Source organism: Saimiri boliviensis, chromosome 8, assembly GCF_048565385.1.
Source record: "Saimiri boliviensis isolate mSaiBol1 chromosome 8, mSaiBol1.pri, whole genome shotgun sequence".
NCBI classification, from domain to species: domain Eukaryota; kingdom Metazoa; phylum Chordata; class Mammalia; order Primates; family Cebidae; genus Saimiri; species Saimiri boliviensis.
In genome coordinates this window covers 35,647,890-35,675,181 of record NC_133456.1, presented here as the reverse complement: position 1 = coordinate 35,675,181, position 27,292 = coordinate 35,647,890, and the positions used below count along the sequence as shown (strand labels likewise).

The window sequence follows — 27,292 nt, the reverse complement described above, 5'->3', positions numbered from 1 at the left end:
CCTCGCAAAGCACTAGGATTACAGGCATGAGCCTCTGCACCCAGCCTCCTATGCAGTGTTTAATAAATGATTTTTGTTAAGATGTTTCAGCTAAATTCTTAATATTTTGCATATACTTCTCACTGTGGTAATTTTTGGAAGGGTTGACATTTTGATGAAAATGAAGAGATAGGAAGTATAATTTTGATTTGGACCACCATTTTGAGACAAAATAGTAGCTACTAAATGTACTGACAGGAGAATTTCTGTAACTTACTAACAGTGGATTCTGTACAGTTTTATACACCTTTGCATCTGAATGTGTTCTGCTATTCAGAACTTCTAAAAGAGGAAGTTACCAGCCAAAGAAATTATGACACAAGATGAAGGATCTAGTTAGGTCAGACTAAGCAGACACTCAAATGAGTGGTAAGGCTGAGCTAAAACTTTTAAGACTGGGTTTCTATACATCATTTGGGAGAATACTGACAACAGGGAATACACGTTTTTATTGTTTTTGCCCACAATATGAAGTACTGGGCTGGACGCGGTGGCTGATACCTGTAATCCCAGCACTTTGGGAGGCTGAGGCAAGCAGATGATGTTAGGTCAGAAGTTTGAGACCAGCTTGGTCAACATGGTGAAACCCTGGCTCTACTGAAATTACAAAATGATTAGTTGGGTGTGGTGGTGTGTGCCTGTAATTCCAACTACTCAGGAGGCTACGAGAACTGCTTCAACCTAGGAGTTGGAGGTTACAGTGAGTTGAGATCGTGCCACTGCACTCCAGCCTGGGCAACAGAGTGAGACTCTGTCATAAATAAATAAATAAGGAACTTTTTCCAATGTCAAAGGAGACTACAAAAAGTTTTTGAAGAATGGTGTCTGACCCCACTTTGTGTGGTGGAGTGAAATACCATTATTTCACCAAGGATAACCTCTGCCTCCTAAACTTTATTTCTCCTAAGACCAAGTTTCCATATTCTTAGAATTAATGAGTTGAAAAAGACTTGACCATCTAGTTCACATCCTTTGTTTAGAAACGTGCCACCTGTTTCCTTATCCTGGTCCTATGTTAGGTTTTCTAATCTTGCCTCTGGGCCTTATCTCTGAAGCCCCCACTCTGCACTGGCCCTGAAGTTTGAATAATTCCATCCAAATGTAGGTATTGCTATTATATTAAAAATAACATTTTGCCTTGCTCATATTTAATAAATTTTCCTATGAAAGATAGATTCATGTATCACTTTTCAGATACTTAACATTTGAAATTTAAAAAAAAAAAATAATAATAGCCCTAAAGGACATTTTCTACAATACGTGGATCAAGAGTAGGGAGGAAATATTAGTCTCCACACCTCCCCTTCCCACTGCCCCAACACCAAATCTACTGTCTATGGGCATTTATGCATTCCTTCTGTGATAGGATAATTCTGCCTTTTTTAAAGCTGAAAAATTCAACACAATTGACTCTCACAGATTTGAAGTTTTCTGCTGTGGTGTAAAAAATGCTTCCATAATTCCACTGTTTTTCACTTTTATTTGTCAGTTGGCTGCAATATGTATGAAACAGAATTGCCTGGTGCTCAGAATGAAGTACCAAATGATTCAAATATTGACTACGCTATTCAATGTCAATATAAACTTAAGCAAGTCACATGCTTGTCCACTTATCCAGTAGATGAAATAGCAAAGGAGAAGAGTTTATCTGAAAAACTCTTCTCTGAAGAAAGATACTTAGAAAATACAAATGGTCCTTCCTGAAGAGCCCAGCTCATCCCAGGAAGATCTGAGGAAAAGATGAGCAGACCCAATGCTACTTCAGTTCACCTCTCTTAGCAGTCTTTTTTTTTTTTTTTTTTTTTTTAAGTTCTCTTTTAATTGAACAGTATGTTCCTGAGTGGAAAGAGTGCTTCAGTAAATCTGCCTTCCTGGGGCATAACAAATCACACACAGTCACACTTTCGGAAAGGCGAATCCTGCTGAACGTTGGCTGGGCAAAAGATGGCTTTTTTACTCCTCCAGCAAAAATTGCTCAAATTGCTTGAGAAAGAAACACAATGTGTTTCAGATGTTTACAGATGTTTAGCCAGTGCCCCTTCAGAGGGTCATGTTCCTGTAAACAGCATCATGATAATTATATCCACTGCTACAAAGAACAGATGTGTAAATTGGTGGTTTCTTGGGGGAAAATAATACCAAGTCCATTTTCCAGAAATGTACACAGTGCAGTGCAGCTGTAACATTCTGTGCAGAGGTCTCATTAGTGTCTATTACTGAGTGAGGTGACATTTAAAGAATATGGAAATTCAGAGGTGGAGAGCATCTAGCAGGGAAGTCCAGAAACATCTAGGAAATGATTCAGATAGTATGGTATATTTAAAAATTTCTAGTGATACTGGACAAATCTCCACATCCAAAGAAAGTAGTAACAAATCATCAGTTATAAAGTTTTCCAGGCAAGAAATATGTATTAAGTAGAGGGTAGGATTAGGAAACTTCTCATGCCCCATACACCTCTGAGATCTGTGTAACTTAGATATAAACTAAACTTCAGTGAGGTTAGGTTGCATGAAGGTAGTCAAACCTTTGATCTGTGAACACCAGAATATTTCTAAACTCATTGCCACAGGGTCTGGCAGAGATCAGGGTTCCTGAAACTCGGGTCAATGGCTCCTTATTTAAAAAGCCAATGTTACCTTGGACACAAGAATTAGGTGAAATCCTTTTTACTAATAATTTTATTTTGTTGTAGATACTTGCTTTTCTTCAGGACATATATTTATGTGACTATATGGTGATCAGTATTATCCCTGAAAATTAAAACACAATACTAAAGTCAGCTTATTGTATTAGAATAGCTGCTGAACAGGTCTGTTATTGCAAATATTTACATCACTATAAGTTTCACTGTCTTCTCTCTGTACAATTCTCTTAAATTATGTCAAATAGTATGTGCAGAATATTATATACAGGGATCTAGTGTCTGCCTAAAGGATAGGATTTCTCCTGAACTGGGCTGTTATACCTTCACGTGTACCAAAACTTTGCATAAGACCAATATGTATTTCATAACTTAGCAAATGTGATAAAACACTGAAAGTTAATTTGCATTTACATTGCATATTATAATATTCAATGACATTATGCAAAACTTGGGAATTTTGCTTCTGGGACAGAAAAGCATAATCTGTTTTTGTCAAGCTATGCTTTTATAATTCCACACGAATTACCCAGGAGGACCAAAGCATGCTAGAATGATTGAAATACAACAGGAACAATCTAGTCTGCTCATCTGAATTTTTCAGGCCTGGCATGGAGGATAATAAATTGAGACCTGCCACATGCCTTAGGCCAAAACATCCCTTTGACACAAATGATCTAATTCAGTTATCTACTTTGTCCAAAATTCAGACTTCTTATACTCTGTGCCCTGGGAACTTAAACAAAAGCACAGGAGGTGATGAGGGTGGCCCCAGCTCTATCACTGACTGACTCACTCTCTTGGTCTCAGTTTCAGTGGCCATGAAATGACATGGTATAATGGTTTCTTCTAGGCCTTGCATCTTATGTGCAGTGGGTCCCTGTATGCCAGGATTTAGAATAAGAATTCTTGGTCATTTGTGTGGGATAGCGGCTGCTGGGTATCAACTTGACACAAAAGTACAGAGGTAATGGGGTAGAAATAGAAAATTCTGAATTGCTTGATACAAATCAGAGAAGCTGTTTCCAGATAGGACTGTGGTTCAGGTCTAAGGACTACAGATGAAGCCCACTAGCACATTTACTAAAATGCAGTTTGGGCTCTTTACACCAGGTTCCCTCAATCAGCATCTCTGAAAGTTATGAGTCAGAGTTAACCAAGGCTTTCTGGTATAAATACATATTCGAGGGTGGGGAACCCCTGATCTAGGTAAAAGAGCACTTTTTCCGCTAATACAAAATTTGGTTGGGAGAAAATTATGTAATCTATCTGAACTTCAATTTTGTAATAATAGAGAAAGTAAAAGTATTAGTATCAGTGGAGCAGCCCCTTAGAGAAGTTTATTTAAAAAGCAATTTTCTAGTAAAAAATGGTTTGTATTTCAAAGGTGAATTGTTAAACTTGAAACATAAAACACCTTCCCCACAGAAATAACATAAAATTTCCAGACTTGTCTGTAAAACTCAGATTGATCCAAAATATAACTGAAATTCTATATATTTGCAATGGAGACATAGAAGAAAATAATGTTACTGGGCTTTGGAGTGTAGTAGAACCATTTCTTCATGTATAATTTTATTTGAAAAAAATGTTAACATAAAAAACTATATACACACAGATTTGTGTATATATATAATTTCCCCTTTCTAGTCTACAGGTATTATGCTGCCCCCCCCCATAGTACTGAGAATAAAAATTATAGCAAAACTCTTTTGTATAAGGTACTTTTGTGTCATAATGAGATTTTCAAGATAAATGAAAAGATGAATGGATAAAATGATTTCTTATGATGGGCAAAGGTTGGAAGAAACACCATGGGGTGGAAGGGCAAAGAGAAAACAGATAAAAAGAGAATAAAAGAGGAAATGACTGGCTTATGTAAGCAGGTGATGAGCTAAAGTGGAAGTGTAGGAGAGGTGAGTTGATTAGGTCTAAGGAGAAAGACTGCTTGGGTGTGTGTTCACCCCCGAGCAGAATAAAGAAACACTGGGTGAGATTTTGCCTATTGCTCATAGTTACCACCAGATGGTGAAACCGATCCAGGGCCTCTTGGGTATTGATCGGTTCACGGGGGGAGGTAGGGAGACGACTACCTCTCACTTGGTAATCCATTAATTTCTTTTGCAAATATTTATTCAGTTCCTATTAAGTCCCACAGACTATGCTAGGAGCTGCTATTAAAATGACAAACCAGATAAGGTCACTGCCCTTAATCAACTTACAGTTGAGTGAGAAGCTAACCAGTACAAGTATGGCCCTAGAACACTTGATCTTAGCCAAAAGGCCGAGAAGCCATATATGGCCCTAGAACAAACTAGTCTTTTCTAGTTAATAATCTTATATAATGAGATTCAGCCTTGCTCCTTTGGTGTCTTGCCTCAAGGAGCCCCAGGCAAACCAAAAAAAGGCCCAGGAGTCCTTTTTCTCTGGAGCCCATGCCTTGGGGCAGTGCCTGGTGGGCTTTTCTCCCTACCCCTTGGTCTTCCATAATCCAATCTTCGGTCTTCCCTCAAATAAAAACTTACTTGCCTTTGGCCTCTTGCCTTCAAAATGTTTATCTTTCCTTGTTTGTTTTTTGAGAAAGGGTCTCCACTCTGTCGCCCAGGCTAGAGTGCAGTGGCATCATCATGGCTCACTGCAGACTTGACCTCCTGGATTCAAGAGATTCTCCCAGCTCAGCCTCCTGAGTAGATGGGATCACAGGTGTGAGCCACCACGCCTGGCACACGCGCGCGCGCGTGCACACACACACACACAAAAAACATATATTAATAATATATAAAATAATATATTTTGTAGACACTATTCGATTGCCCTGTGTTGTCCAGGCTGATCTCGAACTCCTGAGCTCAAGCAATCCTCCCCACCTCGGCCTTCCAAAGTTCTGAGATTACAGGCGTGAGTCATGTACTCAGCCAAAAATGTTTATTTTGATTAGATGACAGGTATTAATCTGATTAACCAAAGACACAAGGTATTACTAAATTCCTTATCCCTGGTAACATTTCCATGTTCGGTGTTTTCCGTTTTTTTGTTTGTTTGTTTGTTTGTTTCTTTTCCACAGTGGTGCAGCCTACTAACAGTTAACCTTCTTTTGGGTGTTAAATACCTTCGACATATAGAAAAGCTATGAACATTCAACAGTGAAATAATCATATAAACCAAATACACTGCATACTACTACAGGGATACCGATTCAGGGATACCCTGAAGCCCATACTTAGACCCCAAACTCAAACAAAACAAAATACAATTTAAAGAACTGACACAAATCGTGGGAGTTTGGAGAACAACGTGACGGGCAGCAGAGGAAAGGGCTGAAGCAAACTACACCCCCTCCTCCCAAAGCAGGGCTGGTTCTGGCTTGTCTTCTGTCTCCCCACTTCTTTTCTTACGCTTGGGCTTACAAACTGCCTGGTTTCCCTTCTCCAGATCAGGGCTTCGTTTCTCTGCCTTGGCCTTCCGGCCCCGCCCTCTGCGTTCTGACTCCATCAGCCCCTCTTCGTGTCTCATTTTCTGCCTTCTTTAGGCGTTCCCTCGGCGGCTCTGCAGTGTGATCTCATCTCTTTGTTTCTCCTCAGCTGCCGTCACTCAGCCGCTCTCTGCGCCCGCACCGCACGGGCCACGGACCGGGCTGCGGGCGGGGCCGAGGCGGCTAGGACCCTGGGGACTGCTGGGCGTGGCGCGGCCTCCGTCCGCGGCTCCTAGAGCCCCCCAGAGGCAGCCACCCGGCGATCGCGGTCCGTGGGGCCGCTCCTCCAATTCCACAGACCTCTGGGAAGGCCTCTTGCTCCCCGGAACACCCGGGAGTTCCCTTTTAACCAATCTCCACAATCTCTTGTTTGGGGGATAATTCCTTCTTGCAGGGGCTTGGCGAGCAAAAGCCTCAGCCCAGGCCCCAGGTCTTTCCGCGGGAGGAGGGCACCCAGGGGCGATGCGTGAGGCTCCCTCCTCCGCCCTTCTGGGCCCGCTCGGCTGCCCCTCCCGCCCGCAGCAGCAACCGCAGCCTGCTTCCGGGGACTGAGCAGTCCTGGGTCAGCCAAGGTTACGCAGCGGCTGGGGAAGAGGAGCGAAAGCTGGGTCACTTAAAAGTAACCTTCTCGCCCCGCCCAGTTTTTCCTTGCTTGGAGGCGGCAAAGAGCACTTTAGCACCCCTCGACCTGTTTGTCCTCTTTCTCTATCTGGGCCAGGGGAGAGGAAGAGCAGCCGGCAAGAAGGTTTCTTTATGTCAGCAAAAGGGACCTTTGGGAACTAAACAGCAATGCCCTGTCTTTAGAATACAGCACAGGAAAGAAAAACATCTAAGGAGTCAAGGCCAGAGACTCCATTTGGAAAACAATGGCCCTTCATTATGTTTACTATTTTTAAAAAGTTTTCTAGGCTTTTTAATTTGAACTTTCCATTTCTCAGTATGAAATGTAGATTCTATAGACAACTGCACACAAGTTTCTTTTTTGGCGGGGAAGAGCGTAAATGAAGCAGGTGGAAAGAAGTGAGATGACTGTAGACGTTGCCAAATTTAGACTTGGTGTGAGGTTTCCTCTTCGCTTGGAAACACATGGCACCAGCATGCATTTGTTCATTCATTCAATAATGTGAATGAACACTGAACACAGCGATGTGATGGGCTTTGTCACAGGCTGTAAGTGGCTTCGGGTCCACATGAAAGGGGAGCCAAAAATTAAAATAAAATCTAAAAAGAAAAGAGAAGAAGGGCAAGGTGTCAGGCAGCAAGCTTCTTAGGGTCAGAATGGGTCCCCATCCCTAGGAGCTGATGACTAAAGAGACCAAGGAGTATAGACGAGCTGTAGAGAGACAATAATGCATTTGCCAGTGAGGAGTGTAGGAAGCTTATGAGAATTAAAACCTTCCCTCTGTGTTTTCTGACCTCTTTTTCTTAAATAGGCGGAAACCAACTGTGATAGAGGATAACAGTGATTATTTATTTGTAGCAGCCCCCTCCCCCACAACTAGGATAGTAAGTTCCATTCAAATTTTCAACACAGCTGAAAACTTGGCTTTAAAATTTGTGAAGTATCCTTCACAAATTTCGAATCCTTCACTTTTTCATTGCAGAGGTTTTGGGGGAATGTTTAGCTTTTTGCTGAATCATGAAGGGTTTGTTACTGTATTCTGAGAGGGTAGGAATTAGGTGCCTAAGGATAGTGTCTGCTTTCCTGTAGAGGTGATTTATTTAGCAGTTCACGGAAGCATACAGGTCAAGTCATCCTGAACTGTGCAGAGTCAAGGGTCTTGCCACATGAGAGGCTGGCCAGCAGAGAAGTTTGGTGCTATCTCAATTTGGTGATCCTCATGATGTACATATACATATATATGTAAAATTTTAGAAGGTAAGTGACAATACAGGCCATAATGTGGGGGAGACACTGTCCACTCCAGATACTAGAATAAGATGACAGATAACTTCTCAGATGTTTCTTTTCTAGGGAAATAGGGAAACAGAACATACATACATTTGCACATAATTCAAACTTAACTTTGAATGTTTGTCTTAAATCTCCTAGTCAGCTCCCTTAAATGTGCAGACAAAGAAACAGGCCCAGAAAAGTGAAGACACTTTGGAGTCAGGTTGGGATATGTGAGGTCTATAGCCCTGGCCTCCTAATTATTAATCCTTGGCTTTTATTGCTTACTTGGCTGCTAATTATTTCTGTGAATTTTATAACAGAGCACCTCTGAAACTGTCCTTTTATTTAAACATATTCAAAAAGAACTGTAAGTTTCTCAGGAGTGTTTAGTGTGAGTGTTGTGGGCTAGTATATTTCATATTTAAATGTGCAAAAGATTTGTTAAAAGGCAGATCCTGGCTCAGTGGGCCTGGGGCTGGGTGACAGTCTGCATTGCCAGCCCAAACTCCCCTTAGTGATCCAGATGTTACTGGTCCATGTTTGGAACGGCTAGGCTGTAGACAGCATCTTTCTTCCTTGTCTTTCATTCTTGCTGAGGCAGAAGCCCTGGGGATTTAAGAAGCCCTTTTTGTTTCTGTTGCCAGGTCACTGTGCTCCCTTAGCTAATCTGGGTACTTTTCACTGCCTTGTCTTCATCCAGATCTGAGATTGTTAGAAATAGTCCCTAGAGTCAGGTGTCTTGAGCTGGAGGGTGTAATCCTTTGTCTAGTGATTTAACATCATTTAACTTGGTTTCACAAAACATTTCTTTCACACATAAGCAATCTACTCAACTCAGATGGTTTAAAAAAACTCTTTCCCACCACAAGTGTCCTCCCAGCTGCAGCTCATTGCACTCCCTTGCAGCTGGGAGTGCAGCTGGCATGTTGCTAGCTCACCAGCCTGGCCTTTCTACTGGAGCTCAGCAAGTTTTTTCTGCGTTTTTTTCACCACTCTCTTCTGTCCTGCACTTCTGCATGTGACGCCTAGATTCAGTTCTAAGTGCCTTTGTGCAGCATCTGAGTTGAGCAAGCCACTAAGATATAACAGGGCAGAGGTTCTTCTAAGGCAGGCAAACTTCAGCGTCATCCATTTCTCGGTTTTCTGCAGCTTGCCTGCTTTGGAAGTGTCTCCACCATGGCTCTTGAAGTTGCCTTGTGAGCACATTTTTAATCGTTCTCATAGTCTGTTGTCAAGGAAAGAAACAAAATTTAGTTCAAACTATAATATACACTCATCAGGCATTGATTAAGACCTTAATATAGGAAGCAGTGATACAGAGGCACATCGCAGAGAGGTAGAAAGGTTGGACTCTGGGATCAGTCAAATCCTAGCTTTACCATGTATTAAGTATGGAACCACCCAAGTATTAGTTTATCTGTAAAACTATTTTATATTGTATACCTATTTTATACATTATAACTATAATATCCATTTGTTATTGGATTTTCCGTGTAAAATACTTAGTTCAGTGCCTAGCAAAAAGTGATCAATAAATGCTAGCCTCTATTATTATTAATAATACAGTATTACTGCTTTGAAAGAGTTTACAGAATAGTGGAGGCTTTGAGAAGTAAGTAAGTACTTACTTCTTTGAGAAGGCTTTGAGAAGTAAGCACACCAATAATTATAATACAAAAAGAAATACAACTATGGATGTAATGGGAGGTTGACATGAAGTCAAACTCTCCCAGAGGCTGACAAACTATGGCCTGTAGGGCAAGAATGGCTTTTACAGTTTTAAATGATTGAAACAAAATTAAAACAAAACACAATATTTTGTGACACCTTAAAATTACATGAAATTCAAATTTTACTGTCGGTAAGTAAGGTTATATTTGGAATATTGCTGCACTTATTAATTTACATATCATCTGTAACTTATATCACATTATCGTGACATAGTTGAGTAATTACTTAGAGACCATATGGCCCGGAAAATGAACATTATTTACTATCTGACCCTTTGTAGAAAGAAAGGTTGCTGATTCCTGGACTGTCCAAGTGGAGCAATGCAAGAAAAACCAAGGAGGTGGGGATTGGGATGAGTCCTGAAGAATGTATAGGGTTTTAGCAGACACTTAAGGCAGAGAGGTGTTTGAGGAAAGTTACATCGTAAATAAGGACATTGAACTTGGGAAGTGTGGAGCTTATGAACTGTGTGGTTTGACTTGGCTTTAGTTTGTCAAGCCCACTGGGCTTTGGTATGACTTTGAATTGCAAGCTTGGCTTGGGGAGAAACTAGGGAATTTTTTTTTTTAACCTAGGAGCTGTCAAATTGCAAACCACAAGGCAGGCTCGTAAGATAACTAGGAAGGGCAGATTGGGACCATTTCATGAATTTCTCAAATGCCAAAGCAATGCATATCTTCTTAGCTTGATAAGAAATTGGAATATCTAAAGTTTGTTTTTGGTGGGGGCGGGGGAGGGAAGTGGAAGGGCATATTGCACTGAAACCATAATTCTATTTTAGCTTACTTTGATAAAATAGACTGCACAGAGTGGAAAACAGACTAAGGAAGAGAGCTTCTTAAATTGAATGTTATAGCGTTAGCTTTTATTGTCAGTTTTAAACCTTAAAATATGAGAATAGTACTCCTAGGTAGAACTTCTCACATTTGATAAGAGGAGAATCTTCATCTAGGTCCTCCCTGCATACCCACTGCACTATTGCCACCAGCCACCTCTCTTATTGCCATGATTCTCTGGAGTGATTTAAACCTTCTGTTGTATGTTTCTTGGGTGCTTCTCTATCATGGCATAGTCACACAGATGTATACTCATTTACCAAAGGCTGCAGAGGTACCAGGCAACTTTGGTTTGTTCAGCTCACTGGGCTTTGATGTGTCTGACTTGCAAATTTGGCTTGGGGAGAAATTAGGAAATTTTCCACCTAGGAACTGTCAAATTGCAAACCACAGGGATAGTTGGCTACTGGATTTTTCTAGGAATCATTTATTCCTAGTCTTGGGTGTAATTTGGAGCTGATACAGTAATATGGGGAATCCTTGGTTTCTGATGAATCAGAATCCTGGTAAGAGTGGTTACATGACCTCTTGAACTCAGGAAAGTCTCTAGCACTTTTCATGCAGCAACACATCTGTTAAGCTCCCTATTGTTGGAATTATGCTAACTCAGTGCTCTGTACATCCCTTTGAGTCATGTGACATCACTTATGAGAGGGTTATGACACATCTCATAATGGTGTATATGTCAAGTAGAAAGTTGTTTTCATTGACCTCAAGACAGCAGAATTAGACAATATCTTCCTATTTTTACCCAAATTTAGCCAATTTCCTTCATTCAAAGATTAGATTATTATTATTATTCCCTGAATGCAGGTTTATATGAGTTAATTCAGGAGTTATAAAATTTGCTTGCCTGGTTTCCAAAACAAAGAGAATTTTCTCTCTTTGATGGCGCCAAAGAATTCAGTGTTTCTCCCCCATAGAACCACAAAGTGGGAGGTGTGCTGGTGCTTTGTACCATGAACCACACAGTCATCAAACCTAAAGAACATTTTCCACCACTATCTATGCTGCATAAATAATATGGTATTTTTTGAGTATCATTAGATTCAGAGCAACTTGTACAGCATGCATGAAACAGTTCTAGATGGATTTCCTTATATACCTCACTACAATTATGAAAAAAGGAACAGAAATAGTTGGTTCAAGTAAAAAGCAATGTTTAATTCAGGAACTCAGGCTGAATTTAAATCCATACACTCAGGAATAAATCGCAGAACCTTCTCTTTACCACCTGCTTAACCCCGTCCTTCTGATAAGCATGCGTAAGGCTGACTCTAGTCGATCCATTGCTTTTCTCATTTATTAAATAGCTGTAATTCCTGACCTGATGCCCTCTTCTTCCCTCTTCTCCCAGTATTGCTTTTCCTGCTGTCTTATATTTCTGGGTTCTGGGATGTTTTCAACATCTCAAGTGTGAATTTTCCCTGTCAAAATCTTCACAAGGAAAATGAGTCACCGTGTCACCTGGGTGACGAGGTCATAACACCTCAGCCCGTGCTTAAAAATTTTATTTCTACTTTTCTATTGTAAAGAAATCTCAAAACAGGAAGATAAAATTGGAGTGACAGCTCTTCAGCCTAGTCTTTTAGACAGTGAACTAGGCCAGCATCAGCAGACATTGGTGATGACAAAGTCCTGCCCTGAATTATTCCACCCTGAACTCCACTTTATACCTTGCCTGGCAGGCTTGAGGAAAAACCTCAGAGAGCAAATCAACCTACTCATCATTCACTTGGCTTCTTGACTTTCTGGCTTCCTAGGGTAATTTTACCTCACATGTAATCTATACAAGTATTTTAGGTTCAAACCCTGGCTCTGCCACTTACTAGCTGTATGACTTTGAGCAAATTACTTAATTACTTAATTAATGTCTCTCTACTTAGTCTTTTAATCTATAAGATAATAGTACCCATTGTATAGTTTTGGTCCTAGAACTTAGTTAATATACAAACTATAAATAATAAATATATTTGGGGATATATATATATATATATATATATATAAAAATATAATAAAGTGCTTAGAAGAGTGCTGGGCATATAATTTTAAAATTTGTTGTTAGTATTATGTTCTCCAAGGATATGGAGGTATTTTATGTCATTGCTTTTAAAGGTTGCTTTTTTATATGTGTTGGGGGGAGGTACTTTTTTAAAGTGCAAATAGCCCTGAAACATCCCTTTATGGAGCTATCAGAGAAAAGAAAACTATAAAATATTTTTACCATATAATTCACTCACTCCCCGGTCTCCAGAAAGTAGCAATTCTCACTTCATTTGTATTGTCTTCTTCCAGACATTTTACAAATACTATTTTTTTTCATCCTCAAAAAAATCTGTACAGTAGGTACTAGGATTCATAATATGGGGGATGAGAAAACTGAAACTCAGGGAAATTAAGTAATTTATCCCAGGCTATACATTCAAGCAGTGCATGAGCCAGGACTCAAACTCAGATCTTTTGACCCACAAACCATGCCACGTAACAAGTAATCAATATGTGTCAATGACTGATCTTCGAGAGAGAACTCAGTGCCAAAAAAGAAGAGGATGTCAAGAAAATAAGAACAATGGACAATAGCAACATGAGCAACAAGAACAAACTTAGATCCAGAGAGTTAACAGTTACAGATTTTTCTAGGGTCCTGCATATTTGTCCTTAAACTACCCAGCAGCTTGGGGATAGAAATCTAATTAAAATGGAAATCTATGCATGCTCAAACCACATGCCCTGTACCTGATGCCATCCCCTTCCACCCCAGTCCCCAAAAAAGACATTCAGTTGTTTTTTTCTACACATGGAAGAATACAACAACATACCTCCTAGAATCAGGGAGAAATGTATTTGCTTGTTTTTGTTTTGTTTTGTTTTGTTTTGTTTTGTTTTTTAAGATTTCTCAAATACTGTTCTGTAAAGATAATCAGTTACCTGGTGACTAATATAGAATGTTAAGGTGTGTGCAAATTACTGCTGATCATCGCATCAGACCCCTCAGATAAATAGGTATACTTCAAAAAAGCAATATGCTTGCTATACAAGTAGTTTCAAGAAAAATCACTCAGCTCTCCCTTGCCAACATGTTCTTTCCCCTAATGCCTCCTACACAAAGATTTTGGAGATACCCCCTTCAGAATATCTGAAATATAGATCAATGTTATTAAAACTACTTCAATTAATCCTAGAACTGATATTAGGATTGCCATTTATTCAATAATACTTTTTGAGTGTTTAGTGTTGAATTCTTAGATTGAATTTTCTGTTAGTTTCCTTAAAATATAAGAGGTTGGAGAGCTAAGTTTAAGGCCCATTCTACTAATTGTGGGGCTTTCCACAATCCGTGGTTCCTTATTTTTTAAAGGGAATAGAACACTTGCTTAGCCGACATCATTATAATTCTCTGAGGAACATTTTTAAGTAGAAAGTACTTCATAACCTGTAATGCATAAATTTAAGCCACTGTCATTTCCCCCAACCCCATCCTTTGGCAAATGGTATCTTAAATTCCTTCTATCTCCCACCAACTAGACTTTTAGCATGCATTCTGATGACATCGTATTGTGTATCCTTACTATATGCTAGGTACATAATATTTGGGTTTTACTAATATCCAACGGAGGCGCACTGGATACACTTGGCAATTTTAAATTATGAGGACCCTCAGTACCAGATGCTGCTAAGCTAGTTCCTTAGAAAATGTCTGGCAGCTTCATTTACAACTTTTACCAGGCCTGAGTATTACCACACATAAGCCCGTAGAGTAGCTCTCAGAACCTGCAGAGACAATTGTTTTACTAGATGCGTGAGGGATATAGTTGGATCAATGGGACTGATACTGTATATGAAATAGTAGCTAAATGCGTTTGTGTGTGTGTGTGTGTGTGTGTGTGTGTGTGTGTGTGTGTTTGGGGGATGTCAGGTGAAGAGCACATATTTTGGGAATGAATGGATTTCTAGTTTCAATGAATTTCTATCACCAAGCTGCTGTACTAGGTGAAGATTTTGGTGATGGATAATGTAGACAAGACTGAGAAGGAATCAGTTGCTGTATGTCAGGTGATAGTAGAGTGGGACTGTGATTTAACTTTGACAGCGTAAACAGATCTTCCCCCTTCGCAAGATAGGAAAGAACAGAGTTGAGTATTATGACACATTTTGCACGGTTTTCTGCTTATCTCTCTGAGGATAGATAGCTCAGTAGTACTGTAGAGTTAAGAAACAGCTTTTCCACTCTCTGAGTAAAGATACCTACAACCATCAGGATGAATACTGTCTTGTGACCAAATCTCCTCTGGTATCTTTCTCATTAATATGGCTTAATATAGTGTCATGATGCTGTAGAAATTACTCTGAGAGAATAATGATGATGGCAATAATTATGATGAGAATAATGGCAGGAACCACCCCTTTCAGAGTATGTACAATGTGTCAGGGACTGTGCTGTGTGCTTTATGTACATTAACTCATTTGATTCTTGTATTAGCCCAATGGAATAGTTCTGTTATTCCCCCATCCTACAGATAAGGAACCTAAAGCTGACTTGCACCAGGTCAGGATCTGCCAAGTAAGTGGCAGAGCTGGAATTCAAACTTACAGATGTCTAACTCCACAGCCCATGCTCTTAAGCACCAGGGAATATTGACCTCTGTAGGAGCAGGGCTAAGCATGGGCTTTGTCACTGAGAGGCTGGATGACACGGGGCTCCTTTCTGGTTCCTCATCTGTGCTGATTATAAAACAGGTACAGTGGTTTGTTCCTCACATGATCATCATGAAGACTGAATTGAAATACTAAATGTATATATTGTGCACTTACATATGTAAGAAGATAGAGGAAGATGACTTCTGGAGAGTGACTTGATGAAGGCTCCAGCATTAGTGACCTGGAGCGAGGACACCCAGCCAGTGAGCTGAGTACTGCCCATTTACACACTCTCTGAGCAGCAATACAGATGGCATGTGGACATACAACAACTAAAAATATATATATTTTTTAGTATCAACTATGTGCCAGCATGATTTTAGCCACGGAAGCTTAGAAGATTGTAAAAAAAAAAAAAACAGATAAAGTTCTGCTCTCAGATTGTTTATAGTCCAAGGGAAGATTCATTTAATAATAAAATAAAAACATATGGCAGATGGTCATGAGAACTAAGAGGGAAAAGACAGAGAAGTGGACTAAGAGTGACAATATTTGAAGAAGGGTGTGTGGTACAGTGGGTGAGAAAAGTCTCTCACTCATTTATTCATTGAACAAAATGTCTCAAGTACCTACTGACTCGGACTGTAACTTATGAAGGGGGTTTAATTAAAAAAAAGATCAACAATCTTATTTGTTATAGTAGGAAAACTATAGTAATTTAAGTAAATACTTATTTTATTGCATCTCGCATTTTTGAGTGTCCAACAAGAGACACTTTGCAGTGTCTTATCTGGAAGGAAGATTGTTTTATGCTAAGTTCCCTGGGCTCTGGGGCTCTCTTCCTCCTGGTCACATTTCAAGCTCTGACCGTCTTCAGGAGCTTGGCATGTGGTTTGCTCCTGGGGCCTTTCAACTGGAAAAGACTCACCTCTGGTGGTGGTCCTGGGGGTTGTCTGCTGGTAGACTGCCTTTCTGACTTTTTCTTGATGCATTGGTTGCCTGCAACTCTTCTCTCTTCAGTTGCTAGCAGAAGAAGCCTCGCAGTCCCTCTTACGTACTGGTCTGTGATAGCCTTTTTAGCTGAGTGGTGGGGAGTTCCACCCTTTTTTTCCTAGCTCACAGTGGCTGCTGAAGGCATATAAACCTCTCTGAGAGCAGAATCTAGTGTCCCCCTCACTTTGCCAGCCCTTCTGTCCTTTGAGCATGTCACTTCTTGAGGGGGTCAACATACACTTTGGCAGTGGCAGTGTTCATCAGAGGATTTGCTCCCACTGCTCAAAAATAGAGATGCTTCCTCCCAGGGCTGACTTCCTATAGGTATTTTCCTGAATGTCAGTGATTTTGACCTTTGATTCAGTTAGGTAACTTATACCTAACTATGTCTGCTATACCCAAAAGTTTTCTAGACGAGTTTAGTCAAGTTATTCTGTCTGGCTTGTGCCTTGGTTCATGACCAGCATAAATAATGGGCCTCATGGCAACACTGGGCTCTTCCAACCCCAGTTTAGGGAAGGAGACTTCCTTCCTTGAATAACTAAGGAACTAGTTATTCCCAGACGACTCCCCTTAAGCCTTGGAGAGCAATACACAGATTAAATACAAATAGAGGGAAGCAATTCTACAGCAATCTCCCATGAATATTTTCACAAGCTTTTCTAGTGAAAAAGCATACAGGCCGTGGTGAAGTGTTGTCCTTCTCTACAAAAAATACAAAAATTAACTGGATGTGATGGCACATGCCTGTAGTCCCAGCCACTTGAGAGGCCAAAATAGAAGGATTGGTTCAGCTTGGTAGGTTGAGGCTGCAACAGTGATCTGAGATAGTGCCACTGCACTCCAGCCTGGGTGACAGAGCAAGACCCTGTCTAAAAAAAAAGAAAAAGCGCATGCACACGCATGCATACACACACACACACACACACACACACAGGCAAAGAGAGAGAGAGGAAAATAATTTTATTGATATGACTCTTAACAAGTCAATAGATAAATAAATATGAGTAAGTTGTCTTTATCTTAGATATATTGTTATTCTCAAGTGCTTGTTTATTATTATGATCAATGGTGTTTCTGCAGTTTTGATATTTCTCTCCTTGTTAAACTTCTGCTTATGAATTTCTGTAACTGGGGAACCAAATACCTGTTGTAGTCAGATGCTCTTGAATTCCACCACTGAGAAGTGAAGGGTTTTAACAAAAATTGACAAAATAAAATCCAGATTTCTTCACCTATCATCATCTTTCTGAAATAGCACTAATAGAAATGCTCCAATTTGTATTCCTCCAACAAATATTAATTGAGCATCTACTTTGTAACAGATACCATTCTAGAAACTGGACATTCAGTTGTAAGTAAAACAGACAAGGTATTTCTCAAAGGCTGACTTTTATCTGTTTGAAGGCATCAATTGCAGTATGTTCTTCGCCTCTTCTATGTCTTTGTGGGATATAATAGGGTTATAAATGTACAAAATAAAATAAAACATAACTTTTTCTACTAGAAGCTGAGTTCTAACCTGATAATGCTTTATACCATGTTGAAGATACCACCTCATGCTGTGTTGGAAACAAGTAAGCTGTACATGCTGAATAAACAACACATGAAAGTGGACTGAAGACCCATCTTTTGATCACCAGTTCTTATGTGAAAAGTTAACATACTACCACAGTTTATAGTATGAGATATTTTGTTTTCTTACACAGTTTCATTGCTTCTCTGTGCATCCTGCTCCCCATTCCCCTCATACCCTTAGTTAGGTCTTCAAACCCGACTGCATGTTGAGGGATCTGGTATATCCCAGCTGTGCTTATTCATCTTTTTAAATGGCACTTTCTTCCTTGCACTTGGACAGAAACCTGCAGAGACATTCCATCTATAGAACTGGAGAAGGCTGGCCCACAGTCCTCTCTCTCCTCCATAAGGGTTATTTTACTGTATTTTTGATCTTTGTCTAGATTTAAAGAAAGTACAGAAGCTCCACTGTGAACTACTTTAATACTTGCCAGTTTTCCCTAAAGTCAATTGCCATAATATCAATGATGCTGAAAAACAGTGAAATTTTACGTGAATTTCACCTCAATAGTTTATTAATAAAAAATAAAGTGAGCCATAGTAGGTAATTCCTAGATTTCATTTATATTTATCAACATTTTATCCTGGTTCCTTCATAGGCTGTACAAGATTCTGATAGGCATGGAAACTGTAGCATGTTTAAAAAAACATTGTTTAGGATATCTACAACCTTTCAAGTTTGTTCTCAAAAATAACTTTGCTTGATCAAATGGGCTATATTTTGCTTTACGAAACATATTCTCAGAAAGAAGAATTTGTGTACATCGATGATTTGTAATGCATTTAAAATTAAATCCTGTTTTTTAAAAAAATTAAATATTATAATAGTACTATTTATAGCTAGCAGAAGTAGATACAGGGCCAAGTTTTAATTTGCCTGGAAGGTTGAGGCGTTCCTATGATAACTGGGAAAAGTGAAATGCATTGAGGTGTCCCAGATGAATGGATGATGTTATTTTTAGTTCTGAAAGTGAGCCATTCATGGATTTTTGCCTAGAGCTCTTTTGTAACATATTTAATGCAAATGTTTGGACATTGTAGAATAAATCTTAAGTTGTCCATTCCTCCTTTCCCCAAAGGAAAAGAAGACCAGAGTGACAATGTTGGATATTTAAGTAATTACTTCTTATATTTGGTTTTCTTATTGGTAACTCTTAAATATCAGTTAAAATTATTGTTCATTCATCTAATGAATTTAGAAATTTTATTAGTGTCAACAAGTTAATGTAATGGTACTCTTCATTTTCCAAGCAATACTCATCTGAGATTTGAATGTTTGTTTAAATAGCAGGGATGTCCTATTTCTTGGCTTCCTTTAACACTTCATAAATTGCAGAGCTCTCAAACCAATCAGTAGAACATAATAAGCCACAGCAATAAAGATTCCTGAAAAGCTATGATAACTTGTAATGATACCCTTCCTATCTACAATGTACTGCATTAGAATGTCCTCTTAATTCACAGATATCAACAATTTCATATAAAAATGAAATAATTTTGAAATTCCCTCAGAAACATTAAAGTTTATTACAAAGAGTATTTGTGGCAAGACTTAGTTTAAAAAAATAAATCTATCTTTAGTGACATTTATGAGCTGACTTCTTAGCCATTAGATGCCAGGTTTCCCTTTTCAGACATTCCATCTGTAACTCACAGTTTTAGAATGTGAGCCTTCCTTGGAAAGATGAGTGTAAGATAAGATGTCTACTGCAAATTCCTGGGAAGTTACTGATTGTTAAATTACTATGATGTGATTTAAGTGTATTTTCAAAAGGATTCTATGTGGGTAGACTCAGTATCCTTCCATTCAGTAGCATTTGTATAGTGCTTAACATAGGCACTAAGTATTTTTAAATGAATAAATGAACAAGAATGCTGACATGAGGCCTTATGGACTATCTGCTACAAGTAAGTCCAACCTATTCCAGGTCAGCGATGCAATAACATTGGACTTGGATGTAGATGGGAAGGGAGAAGAATTGAGGTCACAAACTGGGCTGCTGCCTCCCTCACTTGCTGTATGAATTTAGGCAAGTCACTTAACTTTTCAGGGCCAGAGCTGTCCCTTTTAGAAAGTGAAAGTATTGTTGTGAATGTGCTGAGTGGTCTTTGGTTTCTGAGCTTGAATGTCCTTTGTCTTAAGTAAGCTCTTCTATTTCTAATGGGGAAAGGGTCAAAGTGTTCTCAGAACTTGGGGCTACTCCACATAGCCAGTTTTGGGAAATATTTTCTTTCTCCTTTTCTTAACAAAATACACTCCCAGTCCACTTACCTTTAGTACTGTATTGTGAAAAGAATTTTACCAGGAAATAATCTGTAATTTAAGGAATATTAATAAATTCAATTGAAAGTACAAAAGAAAGACACACAAACACAATCCCGTGCTATCTAGCTTCACACCCAGTTTTAACTTGAAATATTTTTATTTCTGGGTGTCTCTGTTCAATCACTGAAGTCTGACCTCTTTTTAGCCTTGTTTCTTTCCTCCCCTCCCCTCTTTCGTTTCCTCATCTCCCCTGCCCTCCCTTTCCCTTTCTTCTCCTTTCCTTTCCCTGTGTGCTATCTCTTTAACACTGTATCTGGAAAAGCTTGTATTGTCTTCTTTTTTTCCAACTAATCTCTAAAATTTAGTTTTCTTAAATCTATAATGATGAAGTCCAGCAGTGTCTCCAAGGTGAGCTACATGCCTGTGGAGTACTTTGAGCATCTCTTTGGGTGTAGTCACTTATTTGGGTACCTGGCTCTTGTAAGCCTGGCTTTAATTCTCACTCCTAATTCTTGTTTTTCATGGTTCTCCCCCTTTCTGCTTACTCCGGCTTCCCTTGAATTTCTTATACTTCTGGGTTCAGGTGAGATTTGTCTCATAATCTTGGTACCCTAGTCTAGTCTCATCCTTTCTAAAAAGTCATTTTAACGTAGATACTGTGTTCAGAAGCTTAAATTCTGATCATTTAGAAAATCAAAGTTACAGATGCTCTAAGAAATCGAGAGAGAGAGAGAGAGAGAGAGAGAGAGAGAGAGAGAGAGAGAGAGAGAATTGATGGCCCTTTCTTTACCCATGTGGTTTATTTCTTTATACATGTAGACTCCCATCTTCTTTCTTTTTGTGATTTTCAGCTCTTCAAGAGTTTCATCCCCCTATGCTTTGCGTTCATGAAGAAAAGACAGAGCTCTAAAATTTTAGCTTTCTTGAGTCACTAGAGTCTTTTGTGCACACCTACCCCTTCTGAAACAATTGATTTGTCTAGTTTCACAAAGAGCAGTATTTGTTTTAAAGAACCAGTTGGCATCAATACCCCAAGTGCAGGTGTCCTACAATATAAGATGGTGCTTCATTCAGAATCCTCAAGGTAGAGTAAAATAAATTACCAACATCTTGGCTCCATGCTCCATTCACAACTGTTAATTTTACAGGGTTATGCTTCCATTCCTGAGGAGAGAGCTCCTAGCAGGGACAGCTGCTCCCGTGTCTCAGCCTGGGCTATGCTCCTCTGAGTAGGAGTCAGCAAGAACAGCAGGATAGGGAGAAGGTGGTAGTGCATCAGACAACTGAGCAGTGGAGGAGGGAACAGGATGGGCATCTCCCAAGTGCTTTTAACATACTCCTTTAATCTTTGTGTGTATGCATGCATGGTTAACTAAGGAAGAAGGAAAAAATTGACTTGAATTTTACTGAGAAAATTATCAAACCTGCCTTTACTCTTACATGTAGCTCATTTTCAAAAATACTTTTGTGTATCACTGGTATGTTGATGGTCCTGTGCAGCAAGAGGTCTGTATGCTTGTCCAAGGAATGTCTAACAGTCCCACATCATGATTAGCAGAAGCTGGTTTGACAGGTGGAAAACTTGTCTTGAGTTGTCCTGTATTAGTTTACCTCCTAAACTGGAGCAAAGGTCAAGAATGAGACCAGGCATAGAACATGTTACATGATAAACACACTTTTATTAGTGGCCTCTTGAGAGAAAGTTGCTGTGTTGTTCACTGCTGTTATTTCCCCTAGAACGGTGTTCACAAAAGTGAGCAAAAGTTCAATGCTCAAAAGTTAAAGAGATTTTAAAACGGAGACTATCAGTAGCCATGTAGGGGCACCATAGTTAATAATGGAACTGGATAGAATTTTGTGTACTTGCCTACACAATTCTTTCTGTAACTATACCTGCTGTTCCTATCCTCTGATTTAATTTTCATGTGGGAAATTATCATTTGCAGTGTATATTATGCTACAAATGTTGCCATCAAAAGGTATAAATCTCTATGCTAGTCTCTTGTCTTTAGTACTAAGATGGCTCTATTGATGATAATGTAAACACATTTTAGGTTCCCAGTTGCTTTGGAAATACGGAATTGTGACTTAGTGAATATATGTTGCTTTTTCAAAAAGAGAAACAGGGTTTCCATCATTTTTTAAAATTCAAGAATAATGGTCTTTTTTTATTCAGATTTTGAATGCTTGGTATGTTTATTACTAATGTTGGATCACATGCAGGAGAAAGTTAAACATTATTTTGTGACCAGCATTGTAAGTTGTCACATTCTAAACAAATCCCTTAAAGACTTGGAACTCATTTACATTTTGCATAAAATTCTGATAGGATTTATGGTTTAAACTTTTACTATACTTTTTGTCTTGCATTTATTAATTTCCTTATCAGGCTTAAAACTTGGGGGAAGCTAGTCTTTTGCATAATATCTTTTTAAAACCATAAAACTTTATACAAAATCCTCCTCAAAAACCCTGAAATCCCTATATCTTTCAGAGCTCTTTAATAAAAACCTGGGGTGAATGTGAATTGTTTTTTGTTTTTGTTTCTGGCTTGTTTGCTTTTTTGAGACAGGGTCTCACTCTGTTACCAAGGCTGAAGTGCAGTGACACAACAGCAGCTCACTGCAGCCTCGACCTCCCAGGCTCAAATGAGCCTCCTGCTTCAGCCTCCAAAGTAGCCAGAACCACAGGTGCATGCACTGTACCTGGCTAATTTTAAAATATTTTGTAGAGATGGAGTCTCACTATGTTGCCAGGGATGGTCTCGAACTCCTGGGCTCAAGTGATCCTTTTCCCTTCACTTCTCAAAGTGCTTGGATTACAGGTGTAAACCACTGCACCCAGCCTGTAAATGTGATTTGAGTTGTCAAAGTATGTCTTTAAAAATTGTTGGTTTAAGTTTGACATGGAGCAACACTGAGCTGGGGAAAGGAAATACATATGAAATCATGCCAGTGGCCAGGCGAGGTGGTTCAAGCCTGTAATTCCAACACTTTGGGAGGCAGAGGTGGGCGGATCACCTGAGGTCAGGAGTTTGAGACCAGCCTGGCCAACATGGTGAAACCCCGTCTCTACTGAAAATATAAAAATTAGCTGGGTATGGTGGCACACGCCTGTAATCCCAGCTACTGGGAAGGTTGAGGCAGGAGAATTGCTCGAACTGGGAAGCAGAGGTTGCTGTGAGCCAACATCATGCCATTGCACTCTATCCTGGGTGACAGATTGAGACTCTGTCTCAAAAAAAAAAAAAAAAGCCAGTGATTCTGGAAGGTTCCAAAGGACAGTACTTTTCCCATATTGTGGGAGAAAGAGGAGGCTTGAATTCTTAACTACCAAAACAACGTCTGACACAAAATTAATTACTCAATAAATATTGTTGAATGCTGAGATTTAAAGGAGGAGAACATCACTAGAGCCCTCTCCTGTTTTCCCCTCTTTTCTCCATAAAGGTTGAAAAAAATGATGAGGACCAAAAGATTGAACAAGATGGTATCAAACCAGAAGATAAAGCTCATAAGGCCGCAACCAAAATTCAGGCTAGCTTCCGTGGACACATAACAAGGAAAAAGCTCAAAGGAGAGAAGAAGGATGATGCCCAAGCTGCTGAGGCTGATGCTAGTAAGAAGAAGGATGAAGCCCCTGTGGCCGATGGGGTAGAGAAGAAAGGAGAAGGCCCCACTACTACCGAAGCAGCCCCACCCAGTGGCTCCAAGCCTGATGAGACCGGCAAAGCAGGAGAAACTCCTGAGGAGAAGAAGGGGGAGGGTGATGCTGCCACAGAGCAGGCAGCCCCCCAGGCTCCTGCATCCTCAGAGGAGAAGGCCGGCTCAGCTGAGACAGAAAGTGCCACTAAAGCTTCCACTGATAACTCGCCGTCCTCCAAGGCCGAAGATGCCCCAGCCAAGGAGGAGCCTAAACAAGCCGATGTGCCTGCTGCTGTCACTGCTGCTGCTGCCACCACCCCTGCTGCAGAGGATGCTACTGCCAAGGCAACAGCCCAGCCTCCAACGGAGACTGGGGAGAGCAGCCAAGCCGAAGAGAAGATAGGTGAGCAACCTCGAGGGTTAGATGCAGTGGGCGGATGGGGAGGGCAGTTGCTATTCAAAAAGTCGGGCCGCCTGGGTTATCAAGGGAGAGAAAACAGTTTAGAAGGTGTTTTCCAGAAATCAAGGGATGCTTGGCTTACTTTCCCAAAGTGACAGGACTAAGAGCTAAGGTTACATGCCCAAGTATCTCCAAGCCTGAGAGAGAACTCAAGCAGGTCTATGTAGCAGCCAGTACTAGAAAAATCTGGCAGTTATCTTAATTGGATTGATATATACAGTCGAACTAGATAAAACTGCTCTAAAAAAGTATTTTGTGTGCTGATAGACTTAGTTTAATACATAATTACTGACGATACATATATTTTATGGATGGGAATTAGCTAATGTGATTATTTGGCTCTAGAAAATGCCTGGTATAAATACAGCCAACCTCTTCTTGATCCAGATTATCTAGTGTATGAATTGCTGGCAGCAAAAGTATAATCTCAGACCACCCTTCCCTATCTCACAATATGTTTCTGGGCATTCTCTCCACCATCAGTTGGTGAGTAGTGTGTGTATATGTGGGTATCCTCAGAGAATGTTAATTGTTACATTAATTGGGGTCAAACATAATTAGGAAAATAAGTCTGTTGATGTTGCCAAAAACAAAAGAAAAACCCCCAATACAGAACATGCTGTGAAGTCAAACATAAATAATCATTTTATTATTGAAGACACAACTTTCTACAATATGCATAAATAATTGAGGGTTCCTATGATTACAAAAAGGTACTGGATTCTCTTCAGTTTGGAGCTGTAACTTGAAAGTTGGAGTGTTTTCACTATTATGGCTCAATTGTGCAGATTTGGAATAGAATATTCCCACAGCAAAATAAATGTAACGGAGCTTCATTCCTAGAGACTAGATCCCTCTCTCACCCCAATACATCCACAGTGGTAAAGGAGGCCAACAGTTTCCATGATCTTTCTCTAGTCTAATATGACCCAGCCTCAAGTATTCATAAATACTCAATGATCCTCAAAGATAAAGTTTCTTCTGTGTCCATTTAAAAAATTGAGTTTACTCCTTTAGAAGCACCTGGGTTTAACCAATGATCCCCAAAGATAAAGTTTCATCTGTGTCCATTTAAAAGATTGGATTTACTCCTTTACAAGCACCTGGGTTTAACCAATGATGTTTGTCATCCAAGGGTTCAAATATGGACTGAACCACAGTGTGCTCCCTGGGAGAAAACCTACTCCATGAGAGTGGTCTGAGAAATGGTTTAGCATCTGAGTGTCAGATTGAGAAAGTGATGATTGGACATTTACCTTGATATACGTTTCTCCAAAATTAGATACCACAATATGGCAGGTGACTATTCTAGATATTTTAGGTCTTCTTCTTTCATCTTATCTCTAAAATTCTGTGACTAAGATGCCAGATTACATTAATTAACATTGTTATTAGCATATTCCAGCTCTGGATAAATCACATGCTTCTTTTTACCAGTGATTCATTTTGAATCTTTATTCTAACCACACAACTGTCCCAGGGGCCAGACACTGAGGTTTAGAAGATGGGAATTTTTCCCTGGAAAAGGTAAGGCATATGTTAAAAAGTGGGATGTGGGTTTTAATTTACTCAGCAAAGCAAAACTTAGCTACTTTTCTTTAGGTTTAAGGTTTGAGCCTCAGATATGATGTCTGGAAATCACTTTGCATATAGACAAGTTACCTAATGTGTCATTTCCTAAATCTTAGAAATTATTCATGCTTTTACATACAGAACATATCTGACATGGCACAGACCATATTTTTAAACTGGGACTGCTAAAGTTGTGAGAAACAGAAAACTTATGTGATTTTAGGTATACACAAGTGATTTGGATTGATAGAAAGAAGGACTTCTTGAATCAGTAAAAAGTCTGATATAGGGCCGGGCACGGTGGCTCAAGCCTATAATCCCAGCTCTTTGGGAGGCCGAGACGGGTGGATCACGAGGTCAAGAGATCGAGACCATCCTGGTCAACATGGTGAAACCCCGTCTCTACTAAAAATACAAAAAATTAGCTGGGCATGGTGGCGTGTGCCTGTAATCCCAGCTACTCAGGAGGCTGAGGCAGGAGAATTGCCTGAACCCAGGAGGCAGAGGTTGCGGTGAGCCGAGATCGCGCGATTGCACTCCAACCTGGGTAACAAGAGTGAAACTCCGTCTCAAAAAAAAAAAAAAAAAAAAAGTCTGATATGTATTTTAAAAGTATTTTAAAATAAATTAAGTTTTATTATTTTTCAGGGTATGATAACTCCAAATGAATTAATGAAATATGTAGTAAGTGGTCAACAAATATCAAATATTGGATATAAGTTTATAAAATTTAAGTTTATTAATTTTATATTAATAATATAAAATTATTAATTTAGATAATAACTTGTTCATTCATTTATATATTTCTCCTGCAGCTTTGCTTACTCTATTCATTTATTTGATTAAAAATGTGTCTGGTCAGTGAAAACAAGCAGCAATCTTCTCTGCCCTAAATGTTACAAACTGACTGAAAAATATCTTAATTAATCAGACTTTATTATGTGCATTCAAAGGTGATTGAAAGCATAGGTGAAGTTCAACTTGAAGGTAATCACAAAGTGCAATTTACATTGTTTCTTAGAGTTGGATAGGTATTGTCCTTTTGGTTAGATTCTGAAATGCTGCCCGTCTTTTCTTTCTGGATTGAGGTATCTATTAGCCTTGGCTACTCTATGTGACAAGCACAAATTACCCTGCTGGGATGAATCTCATGGGATCACAGAAGGTAGAGATGACAAGGAGATCTATCACATCATATCAGGTCCAAATTCCCAGGTGCCCTATACGGCATTTCCTCTATCTTCCACTGTATTTCATTTTAATCTGAGTTAAAGTGGCAGCATTTTCCGCTGGACTGTACTATTTGGAAATGGGTAGCTATCATGGGTTGCTTTAGGTTTCTATGGCTGCCTGGAGGGTCATAGAGAAACACTCTAAGAGGGTGCAATAGGGTTAAGGGACAAAATATGTACAAAGAGAGAATCTAAGAAAATAATTTCTGTCAATACCAGGCTTAAACATTTTAGATCAGATATGATTATTACTTTAATATCTATGGAAATGTTTCATGAATTATAAATGT

At 39.5% G+C, this 27,292-nt stretch overlaps 1 protein-coding gene across 4 annotated transcripts in view; it reads left to right on the top strand.

Annotated features, from left to right (window-relative positions):
* GAP43 (growth associated protein 43) overlaps positions 1–27,292 on the top strand; it is a 455,759-nt gene that overhangs the window by 386,978 nt on the left and 41,489 nt on the right. For all 4 annotated transcript variants that reach the window (XM_074404333.1, XM_074404332.1, XM_074404331.1 and 1 more), the window contains one exon: positions 23,544–24,141. In XM_074404333.1, the coding sequence (XP_074260434.1) occupies positions 23,544–24,141 (598 nt within the window). The remainder of the gene's footprint in view (positions 1–23,543; positions 24,142–27,292) is intronic.